This window comes from Diadema antillarum, unplaced genomic scaffold (genome assembly GCF_040938485.1).
Source record: "Diadema antillarum isolate AM-2024a unplaced genomic scaffold, OU_Dant_1.0 seq00002072_RagTag, whole genome shotgun sequence".
NCBI lineage: Eukaryota > Metazoa > Echinodermata > Echinoidea > Diadematoida > Diadematidae > Diadema > Diadema antillarum.
The window spans coordinates 79,379-94,941 of record NW_027272719.1 but is presented as its reverse complement, the minus strand read 5'-3'; the positions used below and the strand labels follow the sequence as shown (position 1 = coordinate 94,941).

The window sequence follows — 15,563 nt, the reverse complement described above, 5'->3', positions numbered from 1 at the left end:
TAGCCATTAGAATGAAAGTACACACTCCTAGTCTAAATCATGCCACTCTGTTGTGAAAAAAATTTAAAAAGTAACATTTGTTTTCAATTTGTAGATTAAAGGTCATTCATTGCGGTACTATTACTAATCATTACAGCCAACATCTTGGAAAAGGAAGGAATTTGTATGTTTTGTTTCAAAGAATATACTTTTAACTTTGCAAAGAACATAAACACACCATCAATTACTGAGATAAAATATATGACTATGTCAAGAGGGTTTGATAAAAAAGTGCAATTATAGGGTCCCTAGAAAGGATCAAAGGGTGTTTCAAAAGAAGTACCGATAATTGTTTCGGTGCCAAATTTCATTGCACTGTAAATTTGCTGGATTAGAGGCATGTCCGTAAAATAAACCATTTGGGAAGAATTACTTTTATGTCACACTTTGAAGACTGCCTGCAGGGACACTCGAAAATTGTATAAACGCTCTCTTAGCCCAGGGACCTCCCTGCTTAGCCTATAGGGGTGTAGCACCCGAAGTAGCACGCTGTTTCAATGATTACTGTAAAAACGTGATATTCGTCCGATACCGGATTAACAGCAGTTGCTCATTAACCTGATGGCCTGTCTTTTTCGTTTAGCAAAATGACTACACTCACCTAAATCCCAAAAGGTTTTCGTAGTTGACCATAAGATTCTGATTGACTTGGGTTTTTTTTTTTTCTAACGCTTACAAGAAGTCGATTCTACCGTAAAGAGAGGGGCGTTGATTTTTTTTCCAGCACATCTGCACATAAATGTATCTCTGATCGCGGAGCGGAATCTCGGGTACTGGGATGCGTAGATAAATGGGTTAGCGCAGGAGTTGGAGAAGGTCAAACCTGACAGAACATTATGTAGAGGACTGAACAGGTAGGACGAGAACAGTTTCCCCTTTATGACGTAGATCCCTGCGGCAATATGATGTGGAGCGAATGTAAGGATGTACGCCATTACGATGAGAAAAGTCATCCAAGTGATGCGATTTCGAGCTCTTATGTGAACGGATGATGCGGCATTGGTTACATGAAATGCTTTCTGTGAAAGGCGAAATTGTCGGTGGAGTGAACAGGCCGTTACGACCTGGGTACTGATCATCACAACAACGGGTACGCCAAATCGGAAAATCAGTAAGAAAAACACGACGGCTTTGCGGACGACTGGAGGGTGCAGAATCGTGCAGGTGTTGTTAATGATCTCTAGGTCAACCTGGTAAAGGCCAGTGGTGAACGACAGAAGCCAAACCATGGAGAGGTAGATGTAAACTTTTCGCGGAGTGACGATAGCTTTGAAGTGCAGTGGACTGACAACAGCAATGGTGCGTTCAATAGCCATACCTACCAGGGTGAAGATCGAAGCGTGTACGGCGACCCACACGAAATAGCTGCTGTAAATGAATTTGCAGTAGAATTTGCCAAGTGGTGTGTACGGCACGCGCACGGCAACAGGGATGGGTACAATGAAGACTGAAGTCAAGAGATCGGCCGCTGCCAGAGCTCCAATGAAGACGTCAGTGGAATGTTTCAGGACTGGCACTTGCATTCCCAGGGCTAGGATCACGAGCATGTTTCCAACCGTGCCAACGCAAGAACACACTGCGTCCAGAGTATGAACAAGAGACCATTCCAGCCTCAATACCCACTCGGACGATGACCCCTGCTGAGTGTCGTTTAATTGAAGCGTTCCGATGTCAGTTCCTGCTGATATGTTCTGCGGGAAATCACCGGGAGAGGCTGCGTCAACTTTGGTGGACACTCCAATGTCACTGACAATATCAACAGTCGTTGCGTCAAACGATGTGAAGAAGGGTGTTGGCGGGTCGTGTTCTCCGTGGACAAGAATACCGACTGCTATTGTCCAGCAACAGAAACCGAAGTCATAACGGATGCTCATCTTGACTGTGCTTCTTCTGTGTGGTTTAGATTGGAAATTTGGTTTGATTTTATGTTTGACCACGGGCGACGTAATTTCACTTTCTGCGATATTATTCAATAACTATATCGCAGCACACCGGCGAATACACTAACAAACTAAGATATTATCCTTTTATTACTTACATCATTGAGGATTTCTAGAGTATTGAGGATTTCTAGAGTATTCGTGGATATTGTCAAAATCCTTTAATAACTAACGTGAATTGGTACTCCTCTATTATAAAAAAGAGATTTGATATTAGGGAGAATTTACAACATCAGGAGAGTAATAATAAGGATTTCTGTCCATGTCAGCACAGACCTTGAATGGACAAAATTTGTTGTGTATCAAGAGTGAGAACGATAAGAAGAGGGCTCAACAAAATGCAGAACTTTTCTTCGTCAGCGTGTAGATATCAAAAGTGTAATCACATGTTACGCATGTAGAAATTTATAATTTTTAGAGTTGGCAGTTGCAATGTAGTGATTCCTTAATGAGCAAAACATAACGATACAAAGTTAGCTATAATAAAAACACATTGCCACTAAAATAATCGTTCATAAAATTTACACATGTCAGACTTGATAAATCCAAACGAAGAAGTGAGAGCAACAGGTGCATTAAGATATGCATGCTTAGACATGAGATTTTTAATATAAAAAAAAAACCTTTTCCTTCTAATAGGTAGTTATGATCTACAGTTGTGAGACAGGTACTATCAAGACAGAAATATTTCAAAGAGTAACTCCAATATCGCAAATGAAATAAAAGCGAAGATTGTGACAAGTAATGTTAATGAAAATGCTTTATTTCATTTTTAACTGAAGGAAGAATCAACGAACAGGGTTCACATTTCGATATTGATGTAGGTGTAACGCATTGATAACAAGATTGACACTTGATTCGTTTTATTTTCTGCAAACATTAAGACGATTTGAGTTGTATTGAATAAAGTATCAAATTAAAATCAAATTTTGGAAAAGGGGCGCGTTTATTTGTTAATCAGAAGAATTTTCTACATAATGTTTGAGGATCATTTGTAGCAGGCATTTCATTTCTCCTGCCAAGGGGAATTCAAAATTCCCTGAATAAAATCTCTCTAGCTTTGTCTCTCTGTATGTCTGTCTGTCTATCTATCTGTCTGTCTCTCTCTCTCTCCCTCTCTCTGAGTCACTATATATATATATATATATATATATATATATATATATATGTATATACAATTATTCTTTGAAAAGAAAAACAGGTAATATAAGAACTAATTCAAATATTATTAAGTATACACAGATTGCTTCTACAGTTTTCACGGTTTTTGACAGGGAGAAAAGAACAAAATAAAGGGTTTCACTTACAGCGTTGCTCTTTCCAGACGCTGTAGGTATTCTCGTAATCGCTTGTGGCACAGCAAATATCGCAATCCCACAAAAATCCGTCAATAAGTACTTCAGTTGTGATTTGAAAACTTGAAATACTGGTGAGATGCGCATGCGCTTCGCGATGCACGGTGCTACGTCTATAATCATTTTTATGCCTCTATAGTGTATGCCTTCTTATCAAGAAGGGAGAATTTAAGAAGACATAGATAAGTCACCTAGCAATGACCTAGAAAGAGCAGATTTCAGTGAAATAAAGAGAGACTACTAATTGGTACTATTATGATGCCATTGTAAGGAAAACTTTGAGACGGAAGATGGTATAGAAATTATGGATGAATGGTAACGGTTCACACGCAGTTACTTGGTGCTGAATAGAAATCCGACGGTGAAAGTGGACAAAAGCGGTGCAAATATCTGTGGCCATGGAGCTAAATGTCACATTACGATTGTCATCAGGGAAAGGCGGGAGACTGAAATGCCATACATTTCGCATTCGCTTTTGATTGCCGTCGGTAATTTTGACTGTGGATGTAAAAACGGCAGGACAATCCTTATTTCCTGTGGTTCGATAAAATATCACCACAAAGGGCAACTGGCAGGTTTTCATTCAATTCTTTCTTCGTCTTCATTTTCTTTCTAAAGCCTCGAGCAAATCTTATCGTAGAAATCTAGAAACATATTTATCTGCAATTCAAGAAACTCGCAGTTTTGTTGCCAAGAAAGGAGACGAAAAGAGTTAGCTTCTTCCACCTTTTTATATGATAAAAATTTGTTCCTTTCAAAAGGTTTCTCCGTTCTTATTTCGTTTTTATAGGTTTTCCCGGCCAATTTCGCACTTTTGTCAGTCCATTTGATAAAAGGTTCATTCAATTTAGCGAAAATCCTCGTCACTGCCCATTCTGTCATTCAAAATTGCAAGTTGGTCGTTCAATTTAGCATTTCGATCAATGAAATTTGCACATGTGCCATTCGAATTCGTAAAACGAGCATTCAAATTGGCACGTGCTCTTCAGTCATTCAAATTCGCCAACACTGGCCGAAAGGGGTATTTCAGTCATTCAATTTCGCGTATGGGCAGTCAAATTCCTAACATGTTCATTCAAATTAACGTCATGTTATTTCTCTTTTGAAAAGGTGATAACATTTAAACGCGTATTTCTATGTGACTTTTTGTTTCATCCACGCACTGTTAAGCAGTAAAAGTATCATATTTTTTACCATACATAACTCGGGTTTGTTGTTCTGTAACGCCCCTTTTCTTTCATACATGTCATTTTAGGCCTACATGTACCAATACTAACTTCATCTTCTTACAGTCATGACAGCACAAATTAGATACAGACGTATTTCTCAAGAAGACAGAAAAAGAATTATAGAAACATTTGATGATCATAACCTTGACTTCCTAGAACTGGCCGACACACTCGGAATAAAGCACTCAACGGCCAAATAAGTTGTGGCCACATGATGCACTAAATCTTCGGACTGGAAGAATCACTAAGCACATTGAAGAAAAAAAAAAACCTGTTGCCAAAATCTTTCAAATAAGTACGAAAATATGAAATGTAATGACGCTTGCAAAACAGCAACTGTGTTGACAAAAAAATAAAAAATAAAGAAAGAACCAAAGCATAAACATGCGTGCTAAATTGACTGCAAAAGATGTTAAATTGGATGCCCAAAAATGAATTTGAATGAACGAGTGCGGCATGTCCGTGATCACGTGACTATATCATTCTAAATTGAATGAACGAATAACGAAATGGTGCTAGTTTTACGAATTTCAATTGAAAAAGTGTTAATTAGAATGACGCTAAAGGTAATTTGAATGCTCCAAAATGAATTTGAATGAAGAGATCATAAAATTGAACTACCGAACATGTCATCTACGCTAAATTTTGCTAAATTGAATGCAGCAATTAGGAATTGGACTGACACAAGTGCGAAATTGGCCGGGAAAACCTATATTATATTGCATTCCACAATCTTTTCACAGTGTTTTCTATCGTCTCTTTAGATTTTCAATCAATACTGTTAATGCACCATCAATACTGTAGCTTTGATTGTATCAGTTTCATACGGATAATTATTTTCAGTTCGTTGTATTTTTCTCTTTCATTGACAGTGAAATGTAAAACTTGATAAGTACAGGTATACAAGGAAAGAGAAGAAAACGCAAAAGAGTCATACAATCTCTCTCCATGTTTTGAAAGTAGAGATGGAATGCTTTGTTCCCAATCTGATAGAAGATGTACACAAAAGTAATAAGCAGATAACTAACAAAATCATGACAAATAAAGGAGAATGAGGTACTAAAAACAAAGCTCTGTTATGGGAAGATGTGTAAATATAGAAATATTTGCAGTACGTACGCATTTGATATAAATTTTATATATAATTATATTTACTTATTTATTTTGTGTGTGTGTGTGTTTGTGTGTGTGTGTGTGTGTGTAATAGACATCTTTCCAATATAACACAATATAAATCATGTAAGTGTATAGATTTATTTATACTCAAATTTATCATGCTAAAACTAACTAATTTCGAGGATCAAAACAACAATAAAAAAGCTGTTTGTATAGTAGATTTTTGCAGCATTCAAATAAAATCTAATGACTTTGAGACGTGCAAAGTGTTTATATCGCAGGCTCTTAGTGTCTTAATTTTGTTGTAAAGAACTAGAGTATTATCAAATTAATCGTCCGGTTTTCGGAGAGGGTTGTCAAAATTAGATTTGTAAAGTAATAAAATGTCACAATGGCAACCAAAATGAATAAACAGATAAATAAACAAATGAATATTTACACGTATATAAATAAATAAATGAATAAATAAATAAATAAATAGATGAATAAATAAATAAAACTTAAGTTGAGATGAAGATAGCCAGTGTATATTAACACCTTATTTCTTCTGCTGAATATAAAGTGACAAATTTAGCTGCTCAGTATGATTCATGGTTTCAACTGGTGGCCTTAATAGTCGGACATCGGTGAGGGTGGAAGATAATTCTCGATTTTGTTCTCATTTGTTCATTGCGTTGATCTCCCATATTGCTTAATAAGCAGTCCTCCAACATACAATGTTGTTTTTTTATGTGTTTTTTTTTCTGCTTGAGTTTCATAATCAGTGCATGCTTAAATGTAACATTTATATTAGTCCGTCGGTAAATGCCAAATCTTATTCTGCTCTGAACCTGTGTTGTGACTGCCTCCTATACTTTAGATATTCGTTATTTCATTTTGCTACTCGTAATAGTTGCAGCATTACAATTAAGCGACTACTATCACGAGCTTTTAGTATGTGCATGAACCCGCAATTTTGAAGATATGCATGTATTATGTGTGTGTGCTCGTGTGTGTGGTTGCTTGTCTTTTGAATTCATTATTTCATTGATCTTGACGCATAAGACATGATTTTATTTACTCTTTCATGAGAATGCTCGTTGTTGTTGTTTAAAGAAAGAAGAGAGAGAGAGAGAGAGAAGAGAGAGGGAAAGAAAATTGGGGCCCTATAAAACAAATAATTTGCCCCAGTCAATAGTAACAGAAAACAAACATTGTAAATCTTAGAGACACTAGACAAGAATATTAAATATACCATGTCCCACAAGGGAGCTCATAATTATAGTAAATACAACTATTAAAATATCATTTATTGAAATATTATTATCCAATATCAAAAATATTAATCATGTCTAAAATTGAGCTCAATACAAAAGTGACAATAATATCTAAGTTGATGAATACCTCATATTCTTCAGGCAGTCACATAACTATACAATACACGCGCTCGTGTACCGCACACTAACTCACCCACGCACATTATATTCAGACACGCACACATACACACCTCCAACCACGCACACACATACTAATATCAGGGGTCAGCCCAAAATAATGTACAGTATTTAGATAAAGCACACACACACAGTGATATGAATTACAGAATAGAGAAAATTACCATAACTCTATCATTATTTCATAACACTGTTCGAGTGCTCGTATTTCCAACTTGAAAGCGTTAATTTTCAAATAATAACAAAATAAGTGATACATCTTCACTGATAATGGCTGTACCTCTCCCTAATCGTTGATCTGCTAATCCTGACTAGCGTGTAATGGCATTCATAAAGGACAGCAACAATGGACCGTTTGACCGTCTACTATTGATCCTTCTAGGCGAGTAAAAAGTAAGTCGACTGAATCTGTCCATCTCCATCTCCTCTCATTTGCAACTGAAAGGTCCATTGAAGAAAATGTCCACTTGATAAATTTGGGGTGGACTGTTTTTCCCCATGCTATGGCTAGCAGAGCTCTTGCGATCCTAATTAAATCATTTAATAGGTTTACGTTATAATGTAGACTGAAGAAAAGCAACAAAAAGGTATTTCGAATATCTGTTAGCTGTTAGGAACTTGTTGAAGCCAAAAGCCACGTAGAATAATCTTTAGAGAGCTGGTGTATATTTACGATAGGTCGAATAAAAACGTTAAAAGAAAGAAAGAAATATGAAAAAAGAGCAATTGACTCTTTGCTCTAAGGTTGTGCAGTGAAATTACAATATTGTTATTTCAGCTAAAGTTTCTACCTGCTTACAACACACAAAGACAGAAACGCTCACACGCCCACAGAGAGAGAGAGAGAGAGAGACAACCTCAAACTTGTTACGTCTACACCATTTGCATGTGTGCATATCAATACTCGTCATTAGTGAATGTGGATATACTGTTGAACTCACAGAAGACCACAAACGTCGGTACGACGTATGAATGACTGATATTACAAGCGTTCAGGTTACAAGAAACGTCAAATTCTCTGTGTGTGAGTGTGTGTGTGTGCATGTGTGCCTATGTGTGCGTGTGTACCTATGTGTGTGTGTTTGTGTGTTTGTGTTTGTGCGCGCATGTGCGTGTGTGTTTATTTGTGATATAACATAATAAGGTAATACACCAAGAGATCATTTTAAACAATGTGCTGAATTGCACGTCGGTATTATGAACAGTAAGTATTTGAAAAACTTGGATTTTTTTTTTCGTTGATGACTTGTTTAATAACTTCTTTAAATATGTTCACAGACCTATTTTAAAGTACGCGACTCTTGAAAAGACTATTATGATGATCATTTCTTGTTGAATGGTATGGCAAAACAGAAGAAAAGTCGAGCTCATACTCTACAAAAAAGAGTAAAACGTAACTAAATTTAATTCAAGGCAGGAGGAGCAATCATTTTCTTGTCTGTTTTCCGAAATTCTTTCACATACTCAATTCATCATCAGCCGTGTAATAGTCATCGTTGTTTTTTTTTTGTGTGTGTATTTTCGCAACTACCTTGAATTTATGACAAACCTGAAACTATGAAAATTAATCATCCTTTGAAAACAACCATCTTCAAAGTGATGCTATTGATATTAAGCATACACATGTTGCCAGTTACTCTTAGAGAGTGGTACACGCAACAGTAATGCCCAAAAGTTTATTTTGAAAATCAATGCGCGTTCTTCTTTCTGGAAATAAACTGCTCGTCGAAGAACAAAGAACTGGTCTGTCGACCCTACGCAATTCATTTCATTTCTGCCATATCATAATTTGAAAAAAAAAATGTATCTGAATATTGCAAACGTTAAAATAATAGTGTATGTCAGTTAACAAACTATCACCCACCACCTTGTTTCACTGAAGACTGCAGGAAATGGAAATTGAGGGGCTGCTAAAAGTGCGAGCTTGTATACGCAGTCCATCTCACGACGATACATTAATACAATGCATTTGTACAATGCTTTATTGAAGGGAGCTTAAGTACTGTATATAAGGGGCAAATGGTACTCATCTATTTGGTGAATGTTTGTACTTTCATTTTGGTTCCTAATATTTGGTTTTATTTGTCTTGTTGGTTTTAAACGAAACATGCCAAAAGATTGATCAATTTGCACATCGTTTAATGATAGGTGTTGGGGATAGATAGATATAGACAGATAAAATATTGGTTTATTTCATCAAAAGGAAACAACATAGCAGCCCAGGTAGAGGCTGAATTGCGTCTTCTTGATTTAAATGTACAAACAAGGCAACACAATACAATACAATAATCATTCACATCTGACAATTTGTAGAACAGATACAAAAATTGAGCCTTTTTACATATACTATAAATACAATTCGCTTTCCAAATACAATATTCCATCAGAAACTGATTATACAATAATAATCACAGCTGAAAATAGAATAAACTGATTTAGAATATGAAGAGATACATTAACATACTTACAGTTGTGTTTACACGTACATATGAATAAATGTATATACACAATATACATTGTACATGCACGCCAACCGACTATGATGATAATGTGTAGGAAATTTCAAGTCAAATACTCAAAAACTACAATATATCTACAGTCAAACTCGGATACCTCGAATTCGTCGGGACTGAAGAAAATGGTTCGACGTACGCGAATTTCGAGGTACGCGTACGTCGAATTTTCTTCGACTTATCCAATGTTTATCGATGTTCGACGTTTATCGATGTTCAACATGGTGTCTGTTATAGTGCCTATTGATTATTTGCATGCTTGTCAATTTGAATTGAATCAACTTTTATATGAATGAATTGAGTGAAAATCGGAAATTAATTTCAGAAATAAAGATTTTGGTGGCCCGATCGCGCCACCAAAAAAAGAAAAAAAAGTCGGATGTTTGCCTTTACTTTTGAAAATGAACAGCGGTAACAATCGGCTACGTAAGATGCTAAAATAAAGGTCAGAGGTTTGCGTTTAATTGTAGAAATGAATGACGGTAATATTCGACTCGGTATGATACTAAAATAAATGTCGGATGTTTGCTCATACTTTTGGAAATGAATAACGATAAGACTCAGCTCCGTATGGTGCTAAAACTAATGTTAGATATTTGGTTTTGCGTTCGGAAATGAATAAGGATAACATTCGGCTCCGGAAGACGCTGAAATAAATGTCGAATTTTTGCTATGACGTTCGGAAATGAAAAACAATAACATTCAACTCCGTACGATGGTTAAATTAATGTCGGATGTTTCCTTATACTTTCGAAAGTAAATAGCAATAGCATTCGGCTCCGGAAGATGCTAAAATAGATGTCAGATGATCGTTGTTATGTTCGGAAGAAAATAGCAGTAATATTCTGCTCTATCATGTCCATATGATGCTAAAATAACTGTATGATGTTTGCTTTTAAATTTCGAAATAAATAACAGTAACATTCAGCTGCCTTTAATGGTACAATTAATGTTTGATGTTTGCTTTGACGTTCGGAAAAGAGTAACAATAATATTCAACTCCTGACAATGATGAAATAAATGCTGGATGTTTGCTTTTACGCTCGAAACTAATTTGCAATAACATTTAGCTCCGGAAGATGCTAAAATAAATGTTGAATGTTTGCTTTGATGTTCTGAAGTGAATAACAATAATATTCAACTCCGTACGCTGATAAAATAAATGCCGGATATGTACTTTTACGTTTGAAAGTAAATGTCAATAGCATTCAGCTCCGGAAGATGCTAAAATACATGTCGAATGATTGCTTTTACGTTTGGCATATTTGGAAGTGAACTGCAGTAACATTCTGCCCCATACGATGATAAAAAAATATTGGATATTTGCTACGGTACATTTCGAAATAAATATCACTAACATTCAGCTATACGTTTCATGGTCCAAAATGTCTGATGTCTGCCTTGACGTTCAAAAATGAAAAACAGTAACATTCGGCTCCGTGCGATGATAAAATAATTGTCAGATGATTCATTTCACTTTCGGAAGTGGACAGCAGTAACATTCGGCTCCGTTCGATAATGAAATAAATGTCGGATGTTTGAAATGAATAACGGTAATATTCTGCTCCGTACGATGCAAAAATAAATAACAGATTGTTGCTTTATCATTTGGAAATGATTAATGGTATTAATCCGCTCAGTTAGATGCTAAAACAAATAGCGGATGTTTGCTTTCACGTTTGGAAATGGATTAGGATAGTATTCAGCTCCGTAAGATTCTAAAATGAATGTCGGTTGTTTGCTTTTACATTTAAAAATGAATGACGGTAACTTTCGGCTTTTTACAATGCTAAAACAAATGTCGGATGCTAAGAAATGTCAGCAAATCCTCCCATTTTCTCATTTCAAACGTAAGTTTTGACCTCCTCAATATATGGGCATCAACTTTTATAATAATCTCTACACCTATTTGTCAAATCTTTAAACACAGAGTAAGATGATTGAATTTTCCATTCATTTGTTTTAGACATGGGCATCTGTATCACTTCAATAATGCTTAATATTAATTTGTCTATATTTAGTAGGACCGATTTAGTTTTTCTAATGTTTTTCCTGATTTTTTTTTGTCACCAGATTTTACTTTCGACCACCAGAAAATAAAAATCAATGATAATGGTGGCCCGATAAAACTTAGTGCGGAGCCCTGTGTATTCTATTCTTCATTGTGATCGGCCTATACTTCCAGATTTTCATAATCGCATTGCTGGAAAAAAAAAAAAAAGTTTCAGTGCTTGCGTTCTCGGGGAAGTAAACTTCGTGAAAGGCAAAAAAATATATATAGTTTAAGAAAAGGCACTACGAGGGAGATTGATGTTTTGACAGTGGAGCGTGATTAATGGCAAAGATATAACTGTCAACGTAAGCAGGTGCGCCCCGACGGTTGGGAAATCTACGCGCACGGTATGACTGTCTCCATCAAAAATCAAAACACATGCGTGGTTAAAGAAAAGCAAATGATGAGGCAGCGCGTAGTGCTATCGTAAAGCACTCCATTGGCACGGGTGCTATGTGCATACCATGTACGTGTGTTGGTAGGTGTTGGGGATTTTCCTTGTCAGCTGTGTATCGGGTATTTCTTCTTGGGCGCGCGATTGTTCTGGTCTCAGAATATTTACAATCGAGTGTGAAAACATTTGGACATGTCTTCGCTGTCCACGCGCGCTTAATCGGAGTTGCTGAGTGATGTTTGCAATTTCGATTCGAGCAACATGCTGGGAAAAACAATAAGTTAATTAAGATCGGGACATTAGATTTCCCTTCGAGGTAACCGAACTTCGAGTTATCTTTTTCGAGCTACGCGAATTTTAATACACGGAAACTCCATAGGAACAATCGGGACTTTCATTTTGCCCCCGAGGTAAGTGATATTCGGCTTATCCGACGTCGAGGTATCCGAGTTTGACTGTATATATTGTTTACTCAAAAAAAGTGCTTTGCACGAAAAACAGATGCCAAAAATATACCTATCCCACACTCAAAACTTCGAATCCACCGCTCAAAAAAAAAAAAAAAAGAAAATGAGGGAGTCAGCCAGATCAGCTAGCAATTTGTAACAATCACTGAAAGAGATAGAACAATAAACTATACCAATCCCACACGGAAAACGTCCAATCCACTGCTCAAAAAATTGAGAGAGTCAGCCACATCAGCTAGCAATTTGTAATATCTTCACCAAAAGAGAGAAAAGGAAAAGAAAAGAAAATACTGCCATCATGGCAATACATCGTTCAATGATGACAAAAGACAAAGCACAGCTACACACCCTACAGTAGCCACATATGTATTGTAACGGCGACCTATATTTGTCAAAGAAGGGCAGAATATAATTCCAATTCTGTAAATGTCCCAGAATATAGTCCCGCTATATGTTGAAGTTCATTGTCGAAGGATGCCGAGGGACACGTAGAAATTACAGTTGCCAGGCAGAAATCACGGTTAAAGAAGTTTATTGTGGAGAATCACTCGAACACATTTACAAGGATGGATTGTGAGGATGTCTCGCCTGGCATGAGAGGTGCGATGCAGTGAAAGACTTAGACTAATTAATACGAAAAGTTAACATGACTGGAGACCGTTTCTGGACTGGTTGACTCTTTATCTCTTTCGTATAGGTTACTCTCTCGCTGTTCAAACACGGGTTTCACTCTTTGCGGACACACTTTCCTCTAGGTCAATTCCCCTCGAGATAAGCGCAAAGTCTGTCTTTTGTACCGCTGTCAAACAAGCTCCTCTTGTTCGAGAGAGATAGAGAGGACCAGTCATGAAAGTCACGAGAAAGACGCTTATCGCTCTGCGGAGAATATAGGAGAAGGACGTCTTTGAGCGCATAGATGAAGAGCTGAAAGTCATAGGCAAGGAGAGGATACAAGGACAGGAGAAAGTCAAGATAGGAAGCAAGCACAAAGGGCTGAAGGACAGTGAAAGTCAAGGGGGAAAGGAAGCAAGCTGAAAAGGCTGAAGGACAGTGAGAGTCAAGGACGTAGGGAGCAGGCTGAAAGACAAGGCAAAGTCAAGTGAGATGGGACAAAGCGAAAGTACTGAAGGTGAAAGCAAAGTCAGAGCGAGGGAGGCACAGCATGACATGTGAAGGTCAGAAGAACAAAGAAGATGGCCAAAGAGCGTACTCCGCTGTATGTAAAGCAATTGGGATTGGGCTTGCTAAACTAGTAATTTGTGATAGCGCTAGCGAGACATCCTTTACATAGACTTGTACAGTAATCATGAAAACAATGAAAAACAAGTAATGCTATATACATAATATTACATCAAACATCTTAACCAAAATGCGTGACAGTATGTTAAAACTGAAATCAAAAGCTCTACTCTTAGAGAGCCAGATCTATCCCAAAAACTGTTATTTGCAATGATTTGCTCCGATATAATATATATAATACATATATATATATGGGCCGTGACGCGAGAAAAGGGCCCTTAGGCCGTAAAATACCGAAATTGAGTTTTCACCGCCACATTGAAGAGCGAGTTCTGATGTATCTAAATGTGCAAACCGTTTTCTGAAATTCCACTCCTAAGTGCCCCAATTATGAAATTTAAAAAAGCATGTTTTGCCCAAATCCTGCCACTTTTTAACGCGTTTATGCATGCGCGCGCGTAAGTCATGGACGGGGAACACTGTGCCCCTTTAACAGCTCATAGTCCCACAGTTTGGGTCCGTTATTCATCAAAGTTGGAATCTTTCCCCCAAGTCTTGTCATGGATGATATGATGTAAAAATTAAGTATTCTTATGAAATCATCGTTACCATGACAACCACAAAAATAAGAGTTGCATTTCAAATTCTAAACGAATTTGGGCTTTTATAACAAAACACGCATAGAGAAACATGTCGTTGGATATGGTAACAAAATGTATCCGATTGAGAAGTGGATGTGTGCATGAGTGTGTACTTGTGTGTTACTTACGTGTATGTACATTGAAGATTTGTGTGTCTGTCTGTTTGTGTTTGAGTGTGTGTAGGCTTGTGTGTGAGTGAGACAGGAAGATGATAACAGACCATGTTTTTGTCGTGAGTGTCTAACGTAAACTATACAGTCATGCAAGTTTAACGCTTGTGTTGGATTGTATGTTAAGCCATCATTGTGTTCTCCTGCATGTGAAAGTGGGTGTGTGTATGTATGTGTGTACTTCTGTGTGAGCTTGTGCATATGTATATTGTATGTTTATGTGTCTGTCTGTCTGTGTTTGAGTGTATGTGTGTGCTGAGACTGGAAGAGGATAAGGGACCATGTCGTTTGTCTTGCATGTTTGTACACATGTAAATAACGTTTGAATGTGTTTGAATGTATTTGCCATTATTGTGTTCCTCTGCATGTGAAAAGGTCTATAAACAAACTTTATAATCTAAAAAGTTGCATGCATGAGTGTTTGGCTGGGTGTGTGATATAGCTGAAATGCTACGAACAGGGCCATGGTTAAAAATGAATGCAGCCATGTTTGTGCAGGCCTAACGGAACATCCCGGCACTGTTACAAGATGTAATGTGTTTTTGCAAAATATACAATCTAGATGTAGCAAATGTGCGGATTTTATACTTGCAATGTAGGATGGAATTAATCATGGCCTATATAAACCCTTCTTTTACAATTACATTACAAAAGTAAACTAGAATTATGTCACTGGGGTAAGAGTACTCCAATATACATTCATTCATTCAACATAGGCCTCCATGTGCAAAAACACATACGCATACACACATATGTACAAAGAAGTACCGGTACACAGCATGCACTATGCAAACAAAACTGTAACATACGTATTCACTCATACTTCCAAGACAATATCAAAATGAAAATGAAAAAGAATACATATAGAATTGTAGGCAAACATGCTCCATATGGAATTTGTTGGAGTAAAGAGTTATTGCACTTGCAACACTTTAATCTCTTCTCATACCACTTCATGGATCTCAACTCCATCA

General features: G+C 36.9%; 1 protein-coding gene across 1 annotated transcript; it reads right to left on the bottom strand.

The window, feature by feature from the left end:
* Positions 1 to 704: 704 nt before the first annotated feature.
* Positions 705 to 1,913, bottom strand: LOC139713821 (galanin receptor 2a-like). The gene has a single exon (XM_071625527.1). The coding sequence runs from the start codon at positions 1,911 to 1,913 to the stop codon at positions 705 to 707; it is 1,209 nt and encodes a 402-aa protein (XP_071481628.1).
* Positions 1,914 to 15,563: the final 13,650 nt, after the last annotated feature.

Bases quoted from the DNA above. Each gene is read 5' to 3' on its own strand.
- LOC139713821 (XM_071625527.1), bottom strand. From the start codon at position 1,913: ATGAGCATCCGTTATGACTTCGGTTTCTGTTGCTGGACAATAGCAGTC.